Below are 17,527 nucleotides of genomic sequence, written 5' to 3'. Positions count from 1 at the left end.
TGGAAGCTAGAACAGGAGTCTCCTCACAAGTCACTTGATGGAAACTGGGTGAGTGGGAGTAACCATGGAGTTTTGTAGCCATGAGTATGTTTTGTTCTTAATATCTGCTGTTAAGGAGGCACAGGCTGTATATCAAACTTAACAAGTTGTAGGGATTGGTGATACACTGGATAGTGCATCTGACTGCACCTGAGTCAAGATAAGCCAAGGCTGAGTTTGGACTAATCATTTCTCAGTTTCCATATTTGTAAAATGGAAACAATGAAATGGGCTTCATTGGTAAGCGGTTTGATGCTCTGCAATGAGAACTACTGAAAAAAACGAGGATGGCCTGTAAGGGTGAAAAAGGGCTCACTGCTTCCTTTGGTTCTGGCAAGGAAAAAGAAAGCAGGGGCAAGAACAAATGATGCTGGAGACACAGGAAGCCAGTTCCCAAGTCCAACGTTTTAATGGATGGAGTGTAAAATTGTCCCTTGCCTCTCTCTCGCTGTAATGATATCTTCCTTTCAGAGGCACTACTGCCAAGATTCAAATTCCTTACTAACACCCTCCAAAGGATCCATTCATTGCTTGCAGATGTCACTGGGTTCTTCTCTCTCCCTGTGGTTTACACCAGTGGGTAGGTGATGACAAAATAATTAAGCTCCGAATCAATCAGGTATTTGAACTTCCTGTAAATATCGCACAACCATTGATCCTCCTCACTGCTCTCTGGTCGGGCTGTGTAAATCCTGACCTGCATGCATGACAATCATGTCTCAGGTATACGGAGCAGGCTAAGCTCATTAAAGCTCATGACAAGAAGCCTTTGTGACTAATGAAGAATCTAGAGACGCCAGATTCCTTGGGTTTGACTTAAATCTTGAGGTTTTACTCTGTTTTCACTCCAAACTGACTGCAAACATCATCTGCCAAAGACATTTTGGGAAAAGCAAGGTTCCTTTTACCCCTGGAACTGAAGCATCCCTGGGATCTGCACTGGTCTGTGAGGATCTACAGAATTCAGAATCTAGCACACGAAGTAGCATGACAGCATGGTTTACACCAGCTACAGTTGTGGTCTGGCTCTAGCTCAACACAGCATTGTTGATGTGAGATGTGTTTAGATCTTTCTGCAGTTTAGTGGGATTCAACCCACCTGCCTTGATGTAAGAATAGGCATAAACACTGGACCGGGGTGATTGAGAATCCCTAGCTTGAACTAGCAGCAATAGAGGGAGCCTCAGTCTAGGAAGGCCTTGTGAAATTTTGGGGGCTTGTTAATTAAACTTCTATGGTATTCTGTACATGGTAAAGTACACTGGAAAGCCCCACTGCTGTGAGTGGTTCTCAGACGATAATGCTAAAACATAATACGGTAGAGGTAGTTATGTTAACATTTCTCTAAGTGGCCTTTCTGTAAGCAGAACCTCACCTTTCTCTGGGTATAGGAGAGAGGAAGGGAACGGGAGTTCTGAAGCACAAAGTCTTACCTTTATGGTAGTCAAAATGCATTTCCTTTCCGCACGGTTTTGTAGCAGCCTCTCGATAAAGGTGACACTTAGAAATGCCCAGACTTTCAGGAATAACAACCTCTTGGATGTTAAGATGAGCTGCAGCAGCTCATCATCCAGCAGCTCATGTACATTGTTTAATTCCAGTGTCAATTTCTTGAAAAAGAATGAACATGGTTAGTACTGCAGAACAGAGCTTGTGAACACAGCCAGAGAGTTCAATAAATAAGTTTCCCAATTGTATGAACTCGTGTGACTGTCATCAGATCAATTTTGTACCCTGACTGCAGAGAATCAGTTTTGTATTATGACAACAATATATGCTACAATAATCTTCACTCTCCTGTTAAGATGGGGGTTCCCGTGTGCATTACATATGGTCCTAGGGCATAGACAACTTCTATTACCATTAGAAAATGCTGCACCGACAGCTCACACCATGATCTGATTTGACATATTGGAAATTATCCCAGCTATGACAGCAGATTGAAAAACAGTTCCTAGAAAGCTTTACAGATCTCTGTGTTTACTGGAAACTCTACAATGCTATCAGCAACAGTTGGGTATAAGACCACGTGCTTCCCTCAGGCATACAAAGACCTGATGCTCATTTATATGGGTCAGGTGTTGTACACCTCTGGGGACACATCCTTGGTACTTTCACATGGACACCAGTTAATTTACGTGTGCTGTAAGACATTTGTGCACTGCCAAAATGGAGCAGAGCCATCAGTGTAGGTTGCTGCAGGCTACAGCACTGCAAGCAAACAAGTCGTAGAGACTATTTTCCTCATATGCACATTCCCTGCAAAAGGGTGGGATTCAGAAAAATATGAAAGGATTACAAACTTATCAGTTACCAAACATGAAGGTGTCTAACCAGAATAGCCTAAGGCTCTTACAAGAATGACATTTTCCTGCCTGAAAGGTTCTTTTTGCTCACAGCTGATACTACAACCACCTGTACTTCTCATGGTTTAGCTTTTTGAGGGCAACCTGACATCAGCCTGACAGCAAAGACTAGCATAATGGGGTTTGTAACTGGACAAGGATGACTACCTGAACTAGACTATAGCTGGAGCACCAGAATGATTCACTTATGAAAATTACCCTCTGAAAAAAAACAGAGGTCAGGAATTCCTACTGATGACTGCTGTCATGCAGAGAGCCCATATGATTACTTTGCTCAGCTTTGTGACTCTGCAGTAAGGTGTCATTATTGCTTCCCTTACCTGCAGAACACACCAATAGGCTGGAAGGAGGTTGGTGAGGGTAGGTCTCATTGTCCAGTCTGGGTTACTGAAATAGCAGCTCCGTAGACTGATGCTCCTTACTGGGATCTCCACTAGCAGGATCTTGGCTAGGTGATCGTGCTTCATCACTCTTTCAAAGAAGAAGTTCACTTTCAGTTTTGGGGCTCTCTTAGCCAGGTTTGCCCACGACATTCCCAAGACTACTTGTCCATGTGGGTCACGGATATGACATTTGATATTCAAGGTGCACAGGGAATGTGCGCTGTGCTCTTGAAGGATGTCCAGCAGCTCATCAGAGATGCAGTTATAATTAAAAGTCAGGATGACCAGGCTGTGGAACTTGGACATAGTCTGGTGGAACAAGGTGCTGCTGTAGACAGGAAGGTGGAGACTGAAGTAATCCTCAATATTGATTTCAGAGACAAAGCTTTTATTTGTCACGCAGCTCAGAGAATTTAGAAGGTCACAGCCTTCTTCCAAAGTTACTCTTGCTCCTTTTAAGTTGAGATAATCAAGCTGTTTGCTCATTCTTTTCAGGAAGGTAGCTAAGTTCTTGATAAACTGAGCCCTGACCGTATTTTTCCAGCTCAAGCAGTCTAATTCCAGGTACTTGATGCTCAGGGACACTAGGCGACTGTTACACTTACCCAGATGTGAAAGAAGACCTCTCATAGTCACTTGAAATTTCCGGGTAAAGGCACTATTGTAAGGATTTGATAATTTGATCTTGAGGTGCTCCAAATACTTGCCAAATTTCTTGACATACCACAGCGCACTTTGAAACTCCAGTGTCCGTGCTCTTGACTGTCGGCCATAGAATGTGATGATTCTTCTTCTCCAGAGGGATCCTGAGCACATGGCCCAACTCCATTTCTTACACACCAAGGCAGCCCGAGATCTGTCTCTGTCATCTAACCAGTGGAAGATGTGCCTCAAACAGACATCAGGTAAATGAGCCCAGGAGCTATGCTCAGGTTCACAATCATCTTCCATTGAGAAGAGAGTTTTTCACTTCTCTTCTGAGTGCTGAGCCAAACCTAGATGAAGAAAGCTGTGGGTAGATTTCTTGCCATTCCCAACAGAACAGGCTTCCAAGCAAATGGTTGAAAGTTTACTTCTTCACATTCAAAATAACAACTCTTTCTTTGCTTCTGTACTTAAGATACCAGGGTCAAACAAGCTCTTGGGTCTAAACTATAGTTAACCTAAACAAAAAACAAAAACAAACCCCACAAACAACAAAACCAAACATAACCAAACAGGGAACAAGCACAAGACACATCTTTTAACTTTCTGGCCTTCAGTCTAGCTAAGCAGTGAAATGGTACCAACTGCAGACAGAGCAGCCACAGCCTGCAGATACCTTTGTTTAGCATCACCTGTAATTGATAATGTTTTGTGGCCTTATGCATAGCGCCTTAAAAGTATCCAGTGCTTTGGGCTGCTCACATCTGAACGGTGCTGTTGGTGCAAAACCAGTGCAAATGACTTTTTTTATCCTTCTGGGGGGTCTGTTCCATGGCAATTGTTTGAGGCAGTGCCCTGCCTTCCATAGATTAAGGCACAGTCCCTGTTGAAAGTAACAGGCCACATAAAGTGCTCCATCCGTCGGTTCAAGCAGGACATTCAGTCACTGGGCTCTAACCACGGGGCTGGCAGGTCAGAAGACCACCGGGCAGTGGCAGCCGACACAAGTAACCCACCGCAAGGCACCAGGTTACCAGCTCCGCTCTCGGGGCCGGGCTAAGCACGCACTCAGCTTCCCGCACCTCCCGCGCCGCTCACCCCCACTCCGCACCTCAGCGCCCGAACCCCGCCCCGCGCCCCGGCAGCGCTGAGGAGCCCGGCCCACTTTGTGACGCCACGCCTGCTCCTCCCGCCACTCCCACGGCGCAGGCGTGAGGGGCGTTACGGCCCCTGCGAGTGCGGGGCACAGCCAATGGGCGCGGGGCCGCGGCGTCGTTCAAACGCGGCGGTGCCGGGGCCGTGGCTGTCGTGTCGGTGAGTATTCCCCGAGCAGCAGCCGGCGGGCGGGCCCTGGTTCTTCTTCAGCCGGCGCCGGTTCTTCTTCAGCCGGCGCCGGTTCTTCTTCAGCCGGCGCCGGTTCTTCTTCAGCCGGCGCCGGTTCTTCTACCGGCCCTGGTTCTTCAACCGGCGCTGGACTGGCTCTTTAACCGGCCCTGGCGAGAAAAGGGAGGGGCCGCCCTGTGCCAGCTCCCGGGGCGCGGAGCTGTCGGCAGCGAGCGCGGGGAACGTAGCCGCGGGTCGGGGCAGAGCGCGGGACACGGCCGGGAGGACGCGGTCGGCGGTGCTCGGCGAGAGAGCCCCGCTCTGCGCCCTTTGGGCGGTGCGGCCGGACTGCAGCTTGCATCAGTTCTTGTCATGGGTGTGCATAGACCCGAGTAGCTGTAGACATCAGCGCTGCCCTCCTTCAAGCCTCCGAGTAAAAAGTCTGCTCAGCTTTGAATGTACTGCTTCAGGAACAATATATTTTCCAACAGTTTCAATTTCTCCTTTTTAACGCTGCTCTGTCCCTTGCTGTTGGTGTCGTTCTGATTGTTTTAGAAATAAGGCTGACCAAGAACTGGAGCAAGATGGCATCTGTGCTCCAAAATGTAAAGGCAACGATGGCCTGGCGAAAACACCAGCTCCTAGCTGACTTCGATGAGAATGAGAGCCCTGTACCTGACAAATTCAAGAGAAGGGCTTCCTTCACTTCTCTCAATTCCATCTGCATGTCTTTACGGAAGCGAGTACCATTAAAGCAGGTACAGCTGAATGTTCCTAAGACCTCTACTTGGAAAACTGAGAGCAAGACAGAAGTGCCAATCTCTTTATTAAAAGAACAGCAAAAAATGCTTTTGGAACAGTGTCCCAGGTAGTCTGCCTTTGCAGTGGGGTGTAGATAACAGTTTAGGTTTTGCTTCAACTTCAGTACTAAGATTTCTATACTTTGTACAGAATGCTGTATTCCAGAGACTGTTCACACATTTGCACACTGTTGCTACTCATAGCTACTAACTAGTAAAATCTTTAATACCCTTGCTAAAGTACAGGTAGGCAAATTATGCATCTGGCAGAACAAGGAGGAAGGAAAAAACAAAACGTATGAGATGCATTTCATCAAAACATTTATTGCTAATTAATGCTTTTCCCCTCCTGTATGGCATCATGTATGGCAGAGCAGCCTTCACAAAGAGGAAAGTGGGTAGAATCTGCCATTGCTTGCACTCCTTTTCCTGCACCCATACTATTTATTAGCATGTTCTTCATTCTAGTCAATCTAAATTTGGACTGACAAAATCTGCTAGATGGTAGCAGGGTAGTAAACTTGAGCTTGCACTTTCCTTTGGTGGAGACCTCTGTGGTTTTTTTTTAAGTGCCTCTAGTATATGCTAGGGCACCTGCCTCTTTCCTGCATAAGAGCAGCAGGAGCTCTGTTCCAGTGCCATCTGAAGTCCTTGACACGTTCCAAGGACTGTGGGAGCAAATAACTCTTCCAGTGCAAATGGGTACAGAGGGTTGAGACCATTTATGCTAGACTAAACCTGATTTGAGAATAAAAGCTAGGGATTCAGCTCAAATGTTCCTTGCTATTCTACTCCAGGCTGAGATTGTTTAGCATAACATGTCTAATGCTGCTTTCAGAAAATACAGAAGTCTTGCCAAAGTCCAGTAGACTCAATGGTGACCTTTCCAGTTGAATCCATCAGCAGAAGTTGTTCTACCAAGAAAAGAAGCACTACACCTCGAAGCCCTTGCCATAAGAAGAGTGTTATTCCAGCAGCCAATTCCAAAGGCAGCACAAGATCCAACAAAAGAGCCTTGCTTGGGCCAGCATGGGTGTCAGAACATAGAGAACGAAGGGGTTTCTCATCCTGGTTTGGTAAAGATGCTGTCTCTCTCCGGAGATCAAGAAGAGCAGCAGCACTGAAGAGTCCTTATTCATCACCTGCATCTGCCAGCAGAAAGATGTGAGCCACATTCTTTTGTAAACTTCTTTTTTTCCTTTTTTTTTTTTTTTTATTCCTGTGATTAGAGCATTGTGTAGGGCAGGAGATGAAGGTTGCTATCTTGTTTCCCTGAAAGGCTGTGCTGTTTGAATAATTAGGAAAGTAGTTACAGATCCTGTACAGACAGGGACTGAGCACTGCATAAAGCTGAAATATGAAACTTAACTTTGTGCTGTGACAAGAATTTTTTTAAATCCCTTTCCCACTGGTTAAGTTTACACCATGTTATTCAGCACCAGTCCCCATCAGGCACTAGAGACAGACCCTCATTCTTTGTTAATGACTTTCTGGTAAAGAAAAATGCTCTCAATGCAACTCACTCCTACTTATCTTTAACTTTTCCAAAGTTGCTATTTGTATTGCAAACATACATGAAATAGCTGCACTTACGCTGAGCTCTTTGTAGAGAGATTCTTGCCTCAAAGATGTAACCCAATTTAGATAAAAGGCTGTGAGCTAGGGAAATAATTCATAATGTGCAACATAGGTTTTTGTTTTGGTCAAAGTCACATAAGAAATGTCAGAGCTAGAAGCTGAGTCAAAGCCTTGTGAATCTGAACCCAATATCTGAATTGGAAGATAGCTTTCTTGGGGATGAATGCAGATGTGAAGCTGTTGGTGAGTGGAATCAAAAGCAAGGTTTCTACAGCCCTAAATTTTTCTGGATTAAGTCTGGAGGCAATGAGAGTTGTTACTTTAGGGATAGAGGCTTGGGTAGTGTCAGCCTGTCCTGTCTCATCTTTAGTAATGACCATTCTGTTTCCAGAGAGTTTGACTGCGAGTTGGAGCTGATCTCCTCAGGGATTTGCCAGTTGCAGCGTATCTCCCAAGCATTTGATGATGCCGTTGTGCAAGAGGAGAGGTAAATACTGGCCCCCAACTAGGAATAGGTCACCTCCCACTCAGACATCGCCAATTGCAGGCTATGTGGTCCTTGTAACACAGGATGAGAAACAGTTGCAGAACTTTCTCAGCTGTAATGTAGCAGAGCCCTTCTTTCTTCAAGACACCTGTGCAGATTAAATCTGCAGCTGGACTTGAAGCTTCTAAAACCTGTAAAAAGCTCCTCTTGTCTTCAGGTTTCTTGCTGTGGAAGTCAGAATTTTCCCAGCAAGAGCCTACCTTCATCCTGTGTGAGAAGAGTACCTCCCTGCCTTCATCTAAAAGAGGTGCCAGTCCAGGCTGAGGAGGGGGAGAGGGAATTCCATTGTACTGACACTGTCATTGGTGCTTGCATATTTGTAAGAAAATCCTTTTACTGTGTAGCATTATATTAACAGATAGTCTATGTGTCCATAACTCAAAAATTTAGAGGCTGCAGAAGCTTCTTAACACCTTGGTGGTACACACAACTACCATGAGGGGGTAGGCTGCTCTGTTTATAAAGGTTATGTCATTCTGAATTAGATATTAACACAGTAAAAACCAAAGGTCAGAAGTCTTGTCACAGGGCAATTCCCAAAACTACTTCCTCTCTCTAGAATGCTTGATGTCAAGCACCTAAAATCCACTAGAGAGGGCTAGCATTAAGAACTTCTATTTACGAAGAAGCAAGGGCTTAAAATTCTTCATAATTCAAAAAGTTCGATTTTTACCGGTGGGACCATTTCTAGATAGGTTAAATCTTAAGTTAATGATCCTATCCATTGAAAGTTCACTAAATCTCACTCCTAATATCTCCCATCTGTTAGTGATATGACAGTTTCTCTCATTCGTAACTGAAGATAATATCAACCAGGTAAAGTAGTTATTCATTTACCTTGTCTACACCTGCATGCATCTGTGGGGAGAAAACCTGCTGTTTGGAGAGAGAAACCCTTATTAACTCATGCTCTTTAAAGTATTATGCAGAACCATGGGGTTCTTCCCTTAGATTCACTGCGGCTGTCTCTGCCACAGCAGATCATTGTGCAGTTGGAAAATTTCACCTCTACATTGTGGATTAGTGAAACCTTGTGCGTCTGCATAGAAGTTGGGCTTCTGTTCAAACAGCAGCTTTTCTCACCCAGATCAGAAAACTACTGGTACTAATGTCTTTGTCACTCAACCTCAGTTCTCACTGATTACTAATGAAGATCACAAAGCATGACAGAACAAACTATTACCCTCAGCTGTCTAATTTTACAGCCTTTCTTTTCCATCCCTAGCATTGTCTCAGCAGTTAAGACTAGCTATCACAGTAAGAGCAACTGATACCTGCACTGCTAGCATTTTTAAACAGAGCAATTGTACCTAAATGGATGGGAAGTAAGTTTCTAAACATCACTTTAAGTGTCAGTTCACTGAACCAGGTAAATGCCTATTATCTTCACTGATATCTCTATTGTGACATGAATATCTTCACCCATTACACTGGAAGTATTCCTTTTGTTAAAGTTAAATCCTGAACACTATGTCCTATTTTAGCAACAAATATAGGGGTAGGATATTGATTGTTGTACAATGTTGATGGCTGTAACTTTTCAGGAAAAATTACACCAGTTTCAAATGTTTGACTGAAGCTTTAAGCAGTGATGTGTAGTGCTTCCACTAGGCAGTTTGGTCCAGTTCTACTGCATGTGTAGGTGCATGCAGTGCGCTCTGTCCCTGCTGGTTTGTAGGTTGTCTACTGGAATAATTTTTTTTGACTTTTGCCTTTCTGTTCTGGTATCAGTTGCTGTGGGTTTTGGTGTTACAGGTCCCTTTTCATCTTTTCCATGAAAAAACAAACTTTTGGTTTTGAAATGTTTATAGTTGCCAGCTCCACATATTGTTCTGATATTTTTCATTTTAATGAATTAGATATCATAAGAAATGCTCCTGTTATTAAAGTATTTTAGTACTTCATTTGTGTACTGCTATTTATGCTCACTGTAGGTATAAAGTATTTTCCTGCTAGTGTTTAGAACTTTTATACAGTGAATGCATACAGGTCCCAGACCTCGTCCTCACTTCCATCTAACAGTTTTCCAGCAATTTGTGTGACAACCAGTTAATTTAACTTTACTGACTTCAGGCTGCTAATGTTAGTCTTATTATTCTTCTGCAGGCAACATGCAGTATCAACCTACTACTGTCTAATGGCATAAAGTTTGTGCATCAACCTCAAAGACTTTCTCAAGCTATCAGAAGGCAAATGAAGAAACACCATGCTGCACTTGGTACCTAGAGATGTAACTACTGTTAGTTTATGAGCACATTCAAAGGAGAGCTCTGTATAGGACTCGAAAGGGTGCATTCTATGCATTGAACAAGGCATTACAATTATGATCTTTCCTGATAAGGTAGGTCAGGACTTCCATTGCTTTCGCTTTTCAAGTGAACAGGAGAATCAGAGTTGTACAACTGTGTATTTCTCTTGCTGAGATGAGGTACCATCTTGAATGTGACTTTCATAAGACAGTAAGTACTTTGAAACCTATGTTGAACTGACCAGTAGGAATGGCCAGAGCAAGGGCCACAGACTAAGGAAGGATGATCATAGATAATAGTAGTAGACTGATATCCAACTGCCATGAGTTACAATTGTGAGTACTTTGCATACTGAAAGTACCGGTTCATTATTTTGAAAGCCTAACATTTTTTTTCTGTATATGAACAAACCCAAACCAAAATGAAACAATAGTGGCTTGAGTTGTGACCACAACTCCCGTTCCAAGGCAACAGGTTTCTGTGGAGTCACTCACTCACTCCTCAAGAGAGGAGCCACATTAGGACTCTTAATTCATGGCTTTAAGGGTTGTTATTAGATAAGCCTGACTAATCCCATTTTATGTAGTTGGGTTTCAGACAAAGCAGAGCAACTGTCATTTCTTGCTGCTGTTTTAGATAGCATAGGGACAGTTAAGCATTGCTTTTTTACTATACCATCTGTCTTAGTTATATTCAGAAATCAATTACTGTAATTAATGTAACCTCTTACAACAGCTGTTATTGGCTAATATCAGAGTGCATGTATTTTATGTGATGAAGTCTACTAAGCATTTGATACCTGTATTTTGCTTCTAACTGCTTTTATTTTATTTTTTTTTTAAGTAACATTCACTTGACAAGCCTTTTTTGGTAGGTAATTCAGTTTAATAAAGTTTAGTCTTTCAAATGAAAGCAAAGATTTCTCAAGCTTCTAAAATTCATCCCCAGGGCTATTTCCCATGGCAGCAGCTTTAGTTTGTCAGATTACATTCACTCTTTAGAAGAACCTTAAACCAAAATACTGATTTTGGAAACTATTTGATACTATTTGAGATGCAGAGTTTTAACTGGAACTACTAAAAGGATTTTAAGTATAAACATTGGAAGCAGTCCCTTTCAGTTCTGATTTACGAGTAAGTACTGATTTTAAACTTGCTCCTGAGTTTTCTTCTTTATTGTCAAACTGGTGTGTTTCAAAATATTGAAAGAATATTTCAATTAAAGAAACACAAAACCAACTCCAACTTCCAGGTTTTCAGGTGTCTGAAAGCTTTAGTTTTTGGTATATCTTGAGGTCATTTTCATGCATGTGTTTTGTGTTGTATTTTTCTTAAACCCCTTTCTATATGGAATAGTAGCATGTTCTTTGCATATACTGAAAGTACTATACAGCCTTCACAAAGATGGTGTCTCATTACTGAAATATTTTCTCACGTGACTTTTCATAAAGCTCCAACCCTTGTTCCTCTTGAGATGTCAAGATCCAATGTATTATTTCAGATAGCCGGATGTATTAAATGGCCTCTATTAATAATGTTTCCACTGGCTACTAGGACATGTAAAATGATGATCCAATACTTCCCACATCACTGGTAAGAAAAATCAGTGACACTGCTTAAAGGCAAGGAAGGTTTTATTTAAGTGACTAATCTGTTATAAGATTTTAAAAACCAGCTCACATCAAAATCTTTACCAGTTGTAGAAATCTTACTCCTTATTCCATGCTAAGAAATTCATTACTGTACATTTTTGAATCTTTACAAGGCAGCCATAAGAAATATAAACACTTGTCACCAGATAGAACCTTTTCACTGACAAAAAAGATTTAAAAGTATGCACCTAATAAAACTATAGACTGAAAGAACACATACAATTTCAAGTTTCCTTGTATGAATTCAGTTGTAAATGGACTGCCCCTTTCCTCTGCCACAAATAGAAAAATAAGTTGTGCAGGAAGCTTGGCTTTCTGTGAGAGGACTGCCATTATAGGCCGTACGCCAGTCCTTCCAGAATTACCTTTTCTGTAAAGCTTGCAATCTGTAAATTGCATTTCAACACTGTAATCTCTAGTGTACCACCTCCTAGCGCACTCCAGTAAACCTGCCTCTCTCTCTTCCCCACTGCAAATTCTGTGCATCCTTACAAATGAGAAATGAACTGTCAAATTTGTTTCATGTTTCCCATCTCCCACAGTTACACCGGGTTTTAAAGGTAGCTTATTGAGATAAATACAAATAGAGAGTAAACTGTAATCCCTTACCTTGGGCTTGAACTAAAATGAGGGAAAGAGGAAATACCAACACCTGACTTCAATTCCAGAGTCCATGGCACAGGATTCTAGCTGCTCCAGGCCATTTCTTATTTCTGAAAAAAAGAGCTCTTTTCATCCAGAAAAATATGTTATTACCTCCATATTTACGGGGGACTGAATTCAGGATCATCTGTAGGAACCTGTATTTACACTTCAGTGATTAAACATCATGGAAGTTTAATTACCTTGTTAAACCCACAATTTCTGCTGAAGCTATGGACACGGACCATGAGGAATCACTGCTCTTAGAGAAGCTGAGGAGGTTGGAAAGCTATGTGTTTATGGTAATTCTATTCTGCACCAGCTCCAGATGAGGATGGAAAGAGCCACTTTCTCCCCTGCATGCCTGAAATGAACAATTCAATGCAAAATCTTGAGTTCAGATCCCACATTTTAAACTCTAATCACAAAAATTAAGCAGTGTACAATCTCCTCTCCGTTATTAGGCTTATTAAAAAGGTGTCCTTACTCCAGGCATCTAGTACTTTTTTAATGTACTCACCTTTTTGTGGCTTAGATGCAAGAGGGGGAATAAAAAAACTGGGGAAGATCCTATTTGTTCAGTAACAACTGTTGCATTTACAAATTTAAAAAACTGGAAATACCTATTCATTTCATGTATTGTTAAAAATGCTTATATTTTAGCAGATTTAAGACAAGAAACAATATAAGAAGAAGGAAATAATTTCCTTTTTTTCCTTCCAAATTTATTCTGTGAAGTACATGACGATACTACAGTTCTAAGTATTTGAAATTTGCTTAAATGCACACATTAGCAGTGCCCTGGCCTAAAGACTTCAGTGTATAAATGGGACAACTGTGCACTAATAATGGCAAACAAAAGCTATTTTGCAGAATGGTGGAACTTCCAGGTAAAGTGTAATTGGTCTGCTTATTTCAATAGTATCATAGAATGGTTTAAGTTGAAAAAGACCTTAAATATCATCTGGTTCCATCACCCCTGCCACAGGCAGGGACACTATCCGCTAGACTATCCAACGTATGAATTAATCTAGTAGGTTAGGGTGTGCCATTTTTTTCCTCTAGTTTACTGATAGTTCCACTTCTACATAACCAGTGAAAGCTTTAACTGTTTAGAAGTGAATTCTCTAGGTACTAGAGGCACAGGTGAAGTTACCTGTAAGAATTAAGACTATTTTCATGAAAACAAATCAGAATGGCAGCTCTCGTGAACCCCAATGAATAAGAAGACTTATCAATGCCATATCATTTTTACACCTAACAAAATTTTATGCTGAATAGATATAAGCCATGCCACAAAACTGAATAGGAGTACTTTGGTCAAGCAAGAATCTGTTCCAAGAGCACTAGTGTATGCAAACACTTAAAAAGAGAAGTTATTCAAAATAAGCAGTTTTAGATCAACATCACTATTCAGGTCTGTGGAATATTCTGCACTCTTTATACAATGACATCTTTTTTTCAAACTTACCTAACTAGACAACATTGAATAAACAGCCATTTTTTTATTGTTCTGGTTTTGAAGTATACTGGTTACAAATTTGCTGTGAAAGCAGAACCAAAACTCCACTTCAGATGTCTTCACACACACACACACACACACACACACACACACACAAACCACCACAGTTGTAAAGGTGTGTTTTCACAATATCTCAGATAAATCTACCACTGTTATTAAACACAGCCATTTTTTTACAGTAATTTAAAACTGGATCCATATCAACAGGATAAAGTAAATACATCCAATTGTGGCCTACTTTATACAGGCTTGTACTGATGCCTTTGCACCCACTGGAATAACAGTTGCATTTTATAGTTTCACTTATGCTTCTTCCATTCAACAGGTTGAGAAAAATGTGCTTTTCTGTAGCAGACTGGAGGCACTAAAGGTGCTGAAACTATTGATGCTTGGGCACCCTCCACTCCTGCCTGACTTCTCTGTCCTTTTCCCTTCTGTGTGCATGTTAACAATTCCATAGCCTATAAAGTTTAAGTACGGACTGCACAGAGACTACAGCAATGAGGACTTGCAATCAGAGAGTAAGATGACTAGCACCAAGCTTATCTTCAGGAAATGGCCAGCTTAGGAGTACCGATTATCCTGCCATGAAAGCAGAAGCAAAACCAATCCAATTGCAAACTAAATGCCCATAAACTACTGCATGCAGTTTCATGTGTACTGAGTGTGTAACTAAAATTCTGACCACAAGGAAATGTTTTAAGAGAAAACATGAGTGAAAAATTATGTATAAAACTAGTTCTAGCTTTTCATCAGTGATTCATGAGGGAAACCTCAGTGATAGCCCCAGGCACAGCTGGGACGATAAAATAACAAAAAAAGGTGGTGGTTCAGGATGCAGAAGGTCCAGCTACTGCCGCAGTGTCTGTTGAGCTGCCAGCCCAGTTGCGAGATGTTTACAGCCACATCCATCTCGTTTACACTCAGCTCCACCAGAAGCAGTTTTACCATTTCAGTGTCAACTGGCTAGTGCTTTCAGAACAACTCCATCTGGCATCTGATGTTTCACAAGATGAGCTCCTAATTAACATGAAGCCTTGACCTCCAAGATAAAGCCTGTATCACTGTTTGCCAAAGTGCTCAGCTGAAGGCATGAGTTCAGGAGAGAAACCATTCTATCCCTGAGCAATAAGTAGTGTTGGAATTATGCAAAGGCCACATAAGCTCTTACATATTGTAGGAAATGAGGTTAAGGAAAATATTTGCAGCTTGATTTTAATACCATGTGTATAACCTTTGAAATTGTTACTGCCGTTCTAAATCATGCACACACATATACACACACTAGCATTTGTTTTACTACTATTAGCTCATAACATTCTTAAGAGAAGCCAGCAAGGTGACTACTGTAAAGGTGACCCAGCTATAAATAGAAATACACAAAATCAGTGTTTTCATGACATGGTACCTGGCAAAATGACGTTGTGTCTGCAAAAGACAAACCTTAACAACCTAGATTTCTCCAGCCATGTGCTCAGATACTAGTTCTTTTAATACAGTCACAAAATTACACACACCTTTCTTGAAAGGAAGGAGGCCTTTCTACTATAGCAACTTAAAACGAAAAATAGATTTTGATGTCTCTTGGATGATAGAGGTAGATGGCTAAAGCAACATTAACTTTGAACTTTGCAGCACGAACAGGGATTACTGTCAAGAGTCATGCTACACAATGCTTCAAAAGAACTTTGTGACCAATGCTGCTTTCAGGTCTCCTCACTACATTTAAAATTCTCTCTTGGAAGCCTTGGATTCTCATGCTTTTTTAAAATTAACATGCTAACAATGAACTGACTGGAAGGAGATGGAGTCTACCTGTGCAATCTGCTCCTAGCTGCATCGCACAGGAGAAGAAATGGAGTATGTGATTAGAATTACTACACACAGTGGGCCAAGACAGAACACACAATAATTCCAAGTTTATGGGTTAAAGAACTGTGATACTACTGGGAAAGCATTTGTAAACCTGAACACTATTTCAAATGCAGTTTGTGGATATCTTTCATTTAGGTTTTGTAGTTCGCTGACTTGGCAACAGAGCATAAAACCCCAGCACCCCGTAACATAATTAGCTACCTGCTCCCAATTAGCACGAGCTACCAAACTTCTGGTATCTTTCTTAAATCTTCAGCAAAGATTACCCCTTTGCTTAAAGGAAGCATTATAAAAAGCAAATTACTGACGTGCCTTTCAGGAAATTTGAAATAGGTAACTGACAATCTTGTCAAATAATGTCTAAAAAATAAATCAAAGATCTCAATTTACGAGCTACTTTGTTGCCTATTAAGGCAAAAGCCACATTACTATGCCCTTCAAAAAGCACACTGAAACTTCTGGGTGAACAGGGAGCACAAACTTAGGTTTACTTCTGCACTGTCTTAATAGTTTTCCATCGCATTTCTTGTTTGCTTTACATGTAAACTTTCAAAATCATTACCCAACAGACTTTATGAGACACTGTTTCTGGTATAGCTATGGACCAGGAAAACGTGACAGTAAGGTGGGGAGGACACGAGAGGGAGGCACAACACCCTCTGCCCCAACTCCCTGATAAAAACAAGCAAACAAACCTGAAAAAAAGAAATCTCCCACTGACCTCAAGCTTTCTCAGCATCAACAGTCTGGTTTTAACTTTCAAAGAAAAGCTGGTTTATGTGCACTTGTAACTTCATTACAAGTTTTAAGACATGTTTCAGTCATGAGCGCAGTGGAACTATCTGCATGAAGAAGCTGCAAACTGCTACTATGTTAAACTAACAACAACACTTTAGAAATCTTACCATTTAGGGAAAATTTCACACATTTTACTTCTAGTAAGTTCATTGAGAGATGTGAGAGAAATTCAAATCAGTAGGAAAACATCTATTTGGCATCTGTAATTTGGCATGTCCATTCTTTGAAGGTCAAATGCTGTAAATCTGAATGCTACAGATTGTTACAACAGCTGCTATAAAGAGTGAGAAGGTAAACAATTTGCCATAGGAATTCCATCACTTTTTCTCTCTTCCAGTGTAAAGATTCTACTTTGGAATAATGAAAAAAGTGATTGCTATGAAGTTTGCAGATCCCTTAGTAAAATGTCTCCCTTTAGCTTACCATCTTAGGATCTGCCTCTTGGACTGAGATGGTCAGAACCATCTCCGTACTCAGAGTAGTCCACACATTTTGCACAGTCACAAAGTTCCACAAAACAATGTGATCCTTGTACACTTGCGCATTACTTTGTACACAGCAACACTAACCACTTCAAACTGTGGTGGACACATTTATTTCTAACATGAAGATTTTATGATTTGGTTCTAAAAGTGCAGTCCTCCCACTTATGTGATGTCCAGCACCTCACATGAACATGAGTGCCATATTGGGGTCTGTTGGCCCACACTGTAAGTTGAAAGGAAATCTTGGGTTTAAGGCACCCAAAAAAGCATCTTGCTGTACAAATCCTGACCACCCATTACTGTAGTTCCCATTACTGCTTCCCTTGAAAGTGTATCACTTTAGCAAAAGTGAAGTGGAAACATACAACTATTTGATGTTGAAAGCGTAAACCTTCTCTGTAACCTATGGACCTACTGTTTATATTATTTTGGGTGCTGCTAGTTAGCTGATATCACAGTCCTTCTGAGTAAAATTAGCCTGTTACAGCTTTTTCTCTTATTGCACATTTTATCTGTTGTAAAAAAAACCCACAGATATTTCCTGTTCCTTTGATGTTATAAGCACTTGAGATTGTTTTAGATTGGTTTAAAATTTCCCAATAAACATGTCAAGAGGAACAGACT

At 41.3% G+C, this 17,527-nt stretch overlaps 3 protein-coding genes across 3 annotated transcripts in view; 1 reads left to right on the top strand and 2 right to left on the bottom strand.

Annotated features, from left to right (window-relative positions):
- Positions 1-401: 401 nt before the first annotated feature.
- Positions 402-3,941, bottom strand: FBXO39 (F-box protein 39). Its single transcript, XM_057420007.1, has 3 exons — positions 2,726-3,941; positions 1,473-1,649; positions 402-736 (listed from the first exon to the last, which is right to left on the bottom strand). The coding sequence occupies exons 1-3, from the start codon at positions 3,737-3,739 to the stop codon at positions 608-610; spliced, it is 1,320 nt and encodes a 439-aa protein (XP_057275990.1). The 5' UTR covers positions 3,740-3,941; the 3' UTR covers positions 402-607.
- A 1,295-nt stretch (positions 3,942-5,236) lies between these two features.
- Positions 5,237-11,174, top strand: PIMREG (PICALM interacting mitotic regulator). The gene is given in 7 exon segments (XM_057420009.1): positions 5,237-5,543; positions 5,545-5,580; positions 5,582-5,624; positions 6,395-6,720; positions 7,526-7,621; positions 9,788-9,822; positions 9,825-11,174. Coding segments are annotated over 7 exon segments (822 nt in total). The 5' UTR covers positions 5,237-5,340; the 3' UTR covers positions 9,908-11,174.
- Positions 11,175-14,622: 3,448 nt separating this feature from the next.
- Positions 14,623-17,527, bottom strand: part of PITPNM3 (PITPNM family member 3) — a 64,032-nt gene continuing 61,127 nt past the window's right edge. The window contains exon 20 of the mRNA XM_057420008.1: positions 14,623-17,525. The gene's annotated coding sequence lies outside the window, so the exon portion shown is untranslated. The remainder of the gene's footprint in view (positions 17,526-17,527) is intronic.

The sequence above is a fragment of the Pezoporus wallicus genome, unplaced genomic scaffold (genome assembly GCF_028554395.1).
Source record: "Pezoporus wallicus isolate ANWC-B61680 ecotype Strahan unplaced genomic scaffold, APGP_CSIRO_Pwel_v1 contig_12814, whole genome shotgun sequence".
Lineage (NCBI taxonomy): Eukaryota > Metazoa > Chordata > Aves > Psittaciformes > Psittacidae > Pezoporus > Pezoporus wallicus.
This window is presented reverse-complemented; position numbering and strand designations above follow the sequence as displayed.

Bases quoted from the DNA above. Each gene is read 5' to 3' on its own strand.
- FBXO39 (XM_057420007.1), bottom strand. From the start codon at position 3,739: ATGGAAGATGATTGTGAACCTGAGCATAGCTCCTGGGCTCATTTACCT. The intron at 1,650-2,725 runs GTAAGGGAAGCA...TTCTTTTTCAAG, and splicing joins CCTATTGGTGTGTTCTGCAG to AAATTGACACTGGAATTAAA. The intron at 737-1,472 runs GTAAGACTTTGT...TCATGCATGCAG, and splicing joins GCATTTTGACTACCATAAAG to GTCAGGATTTACACAGCCCG.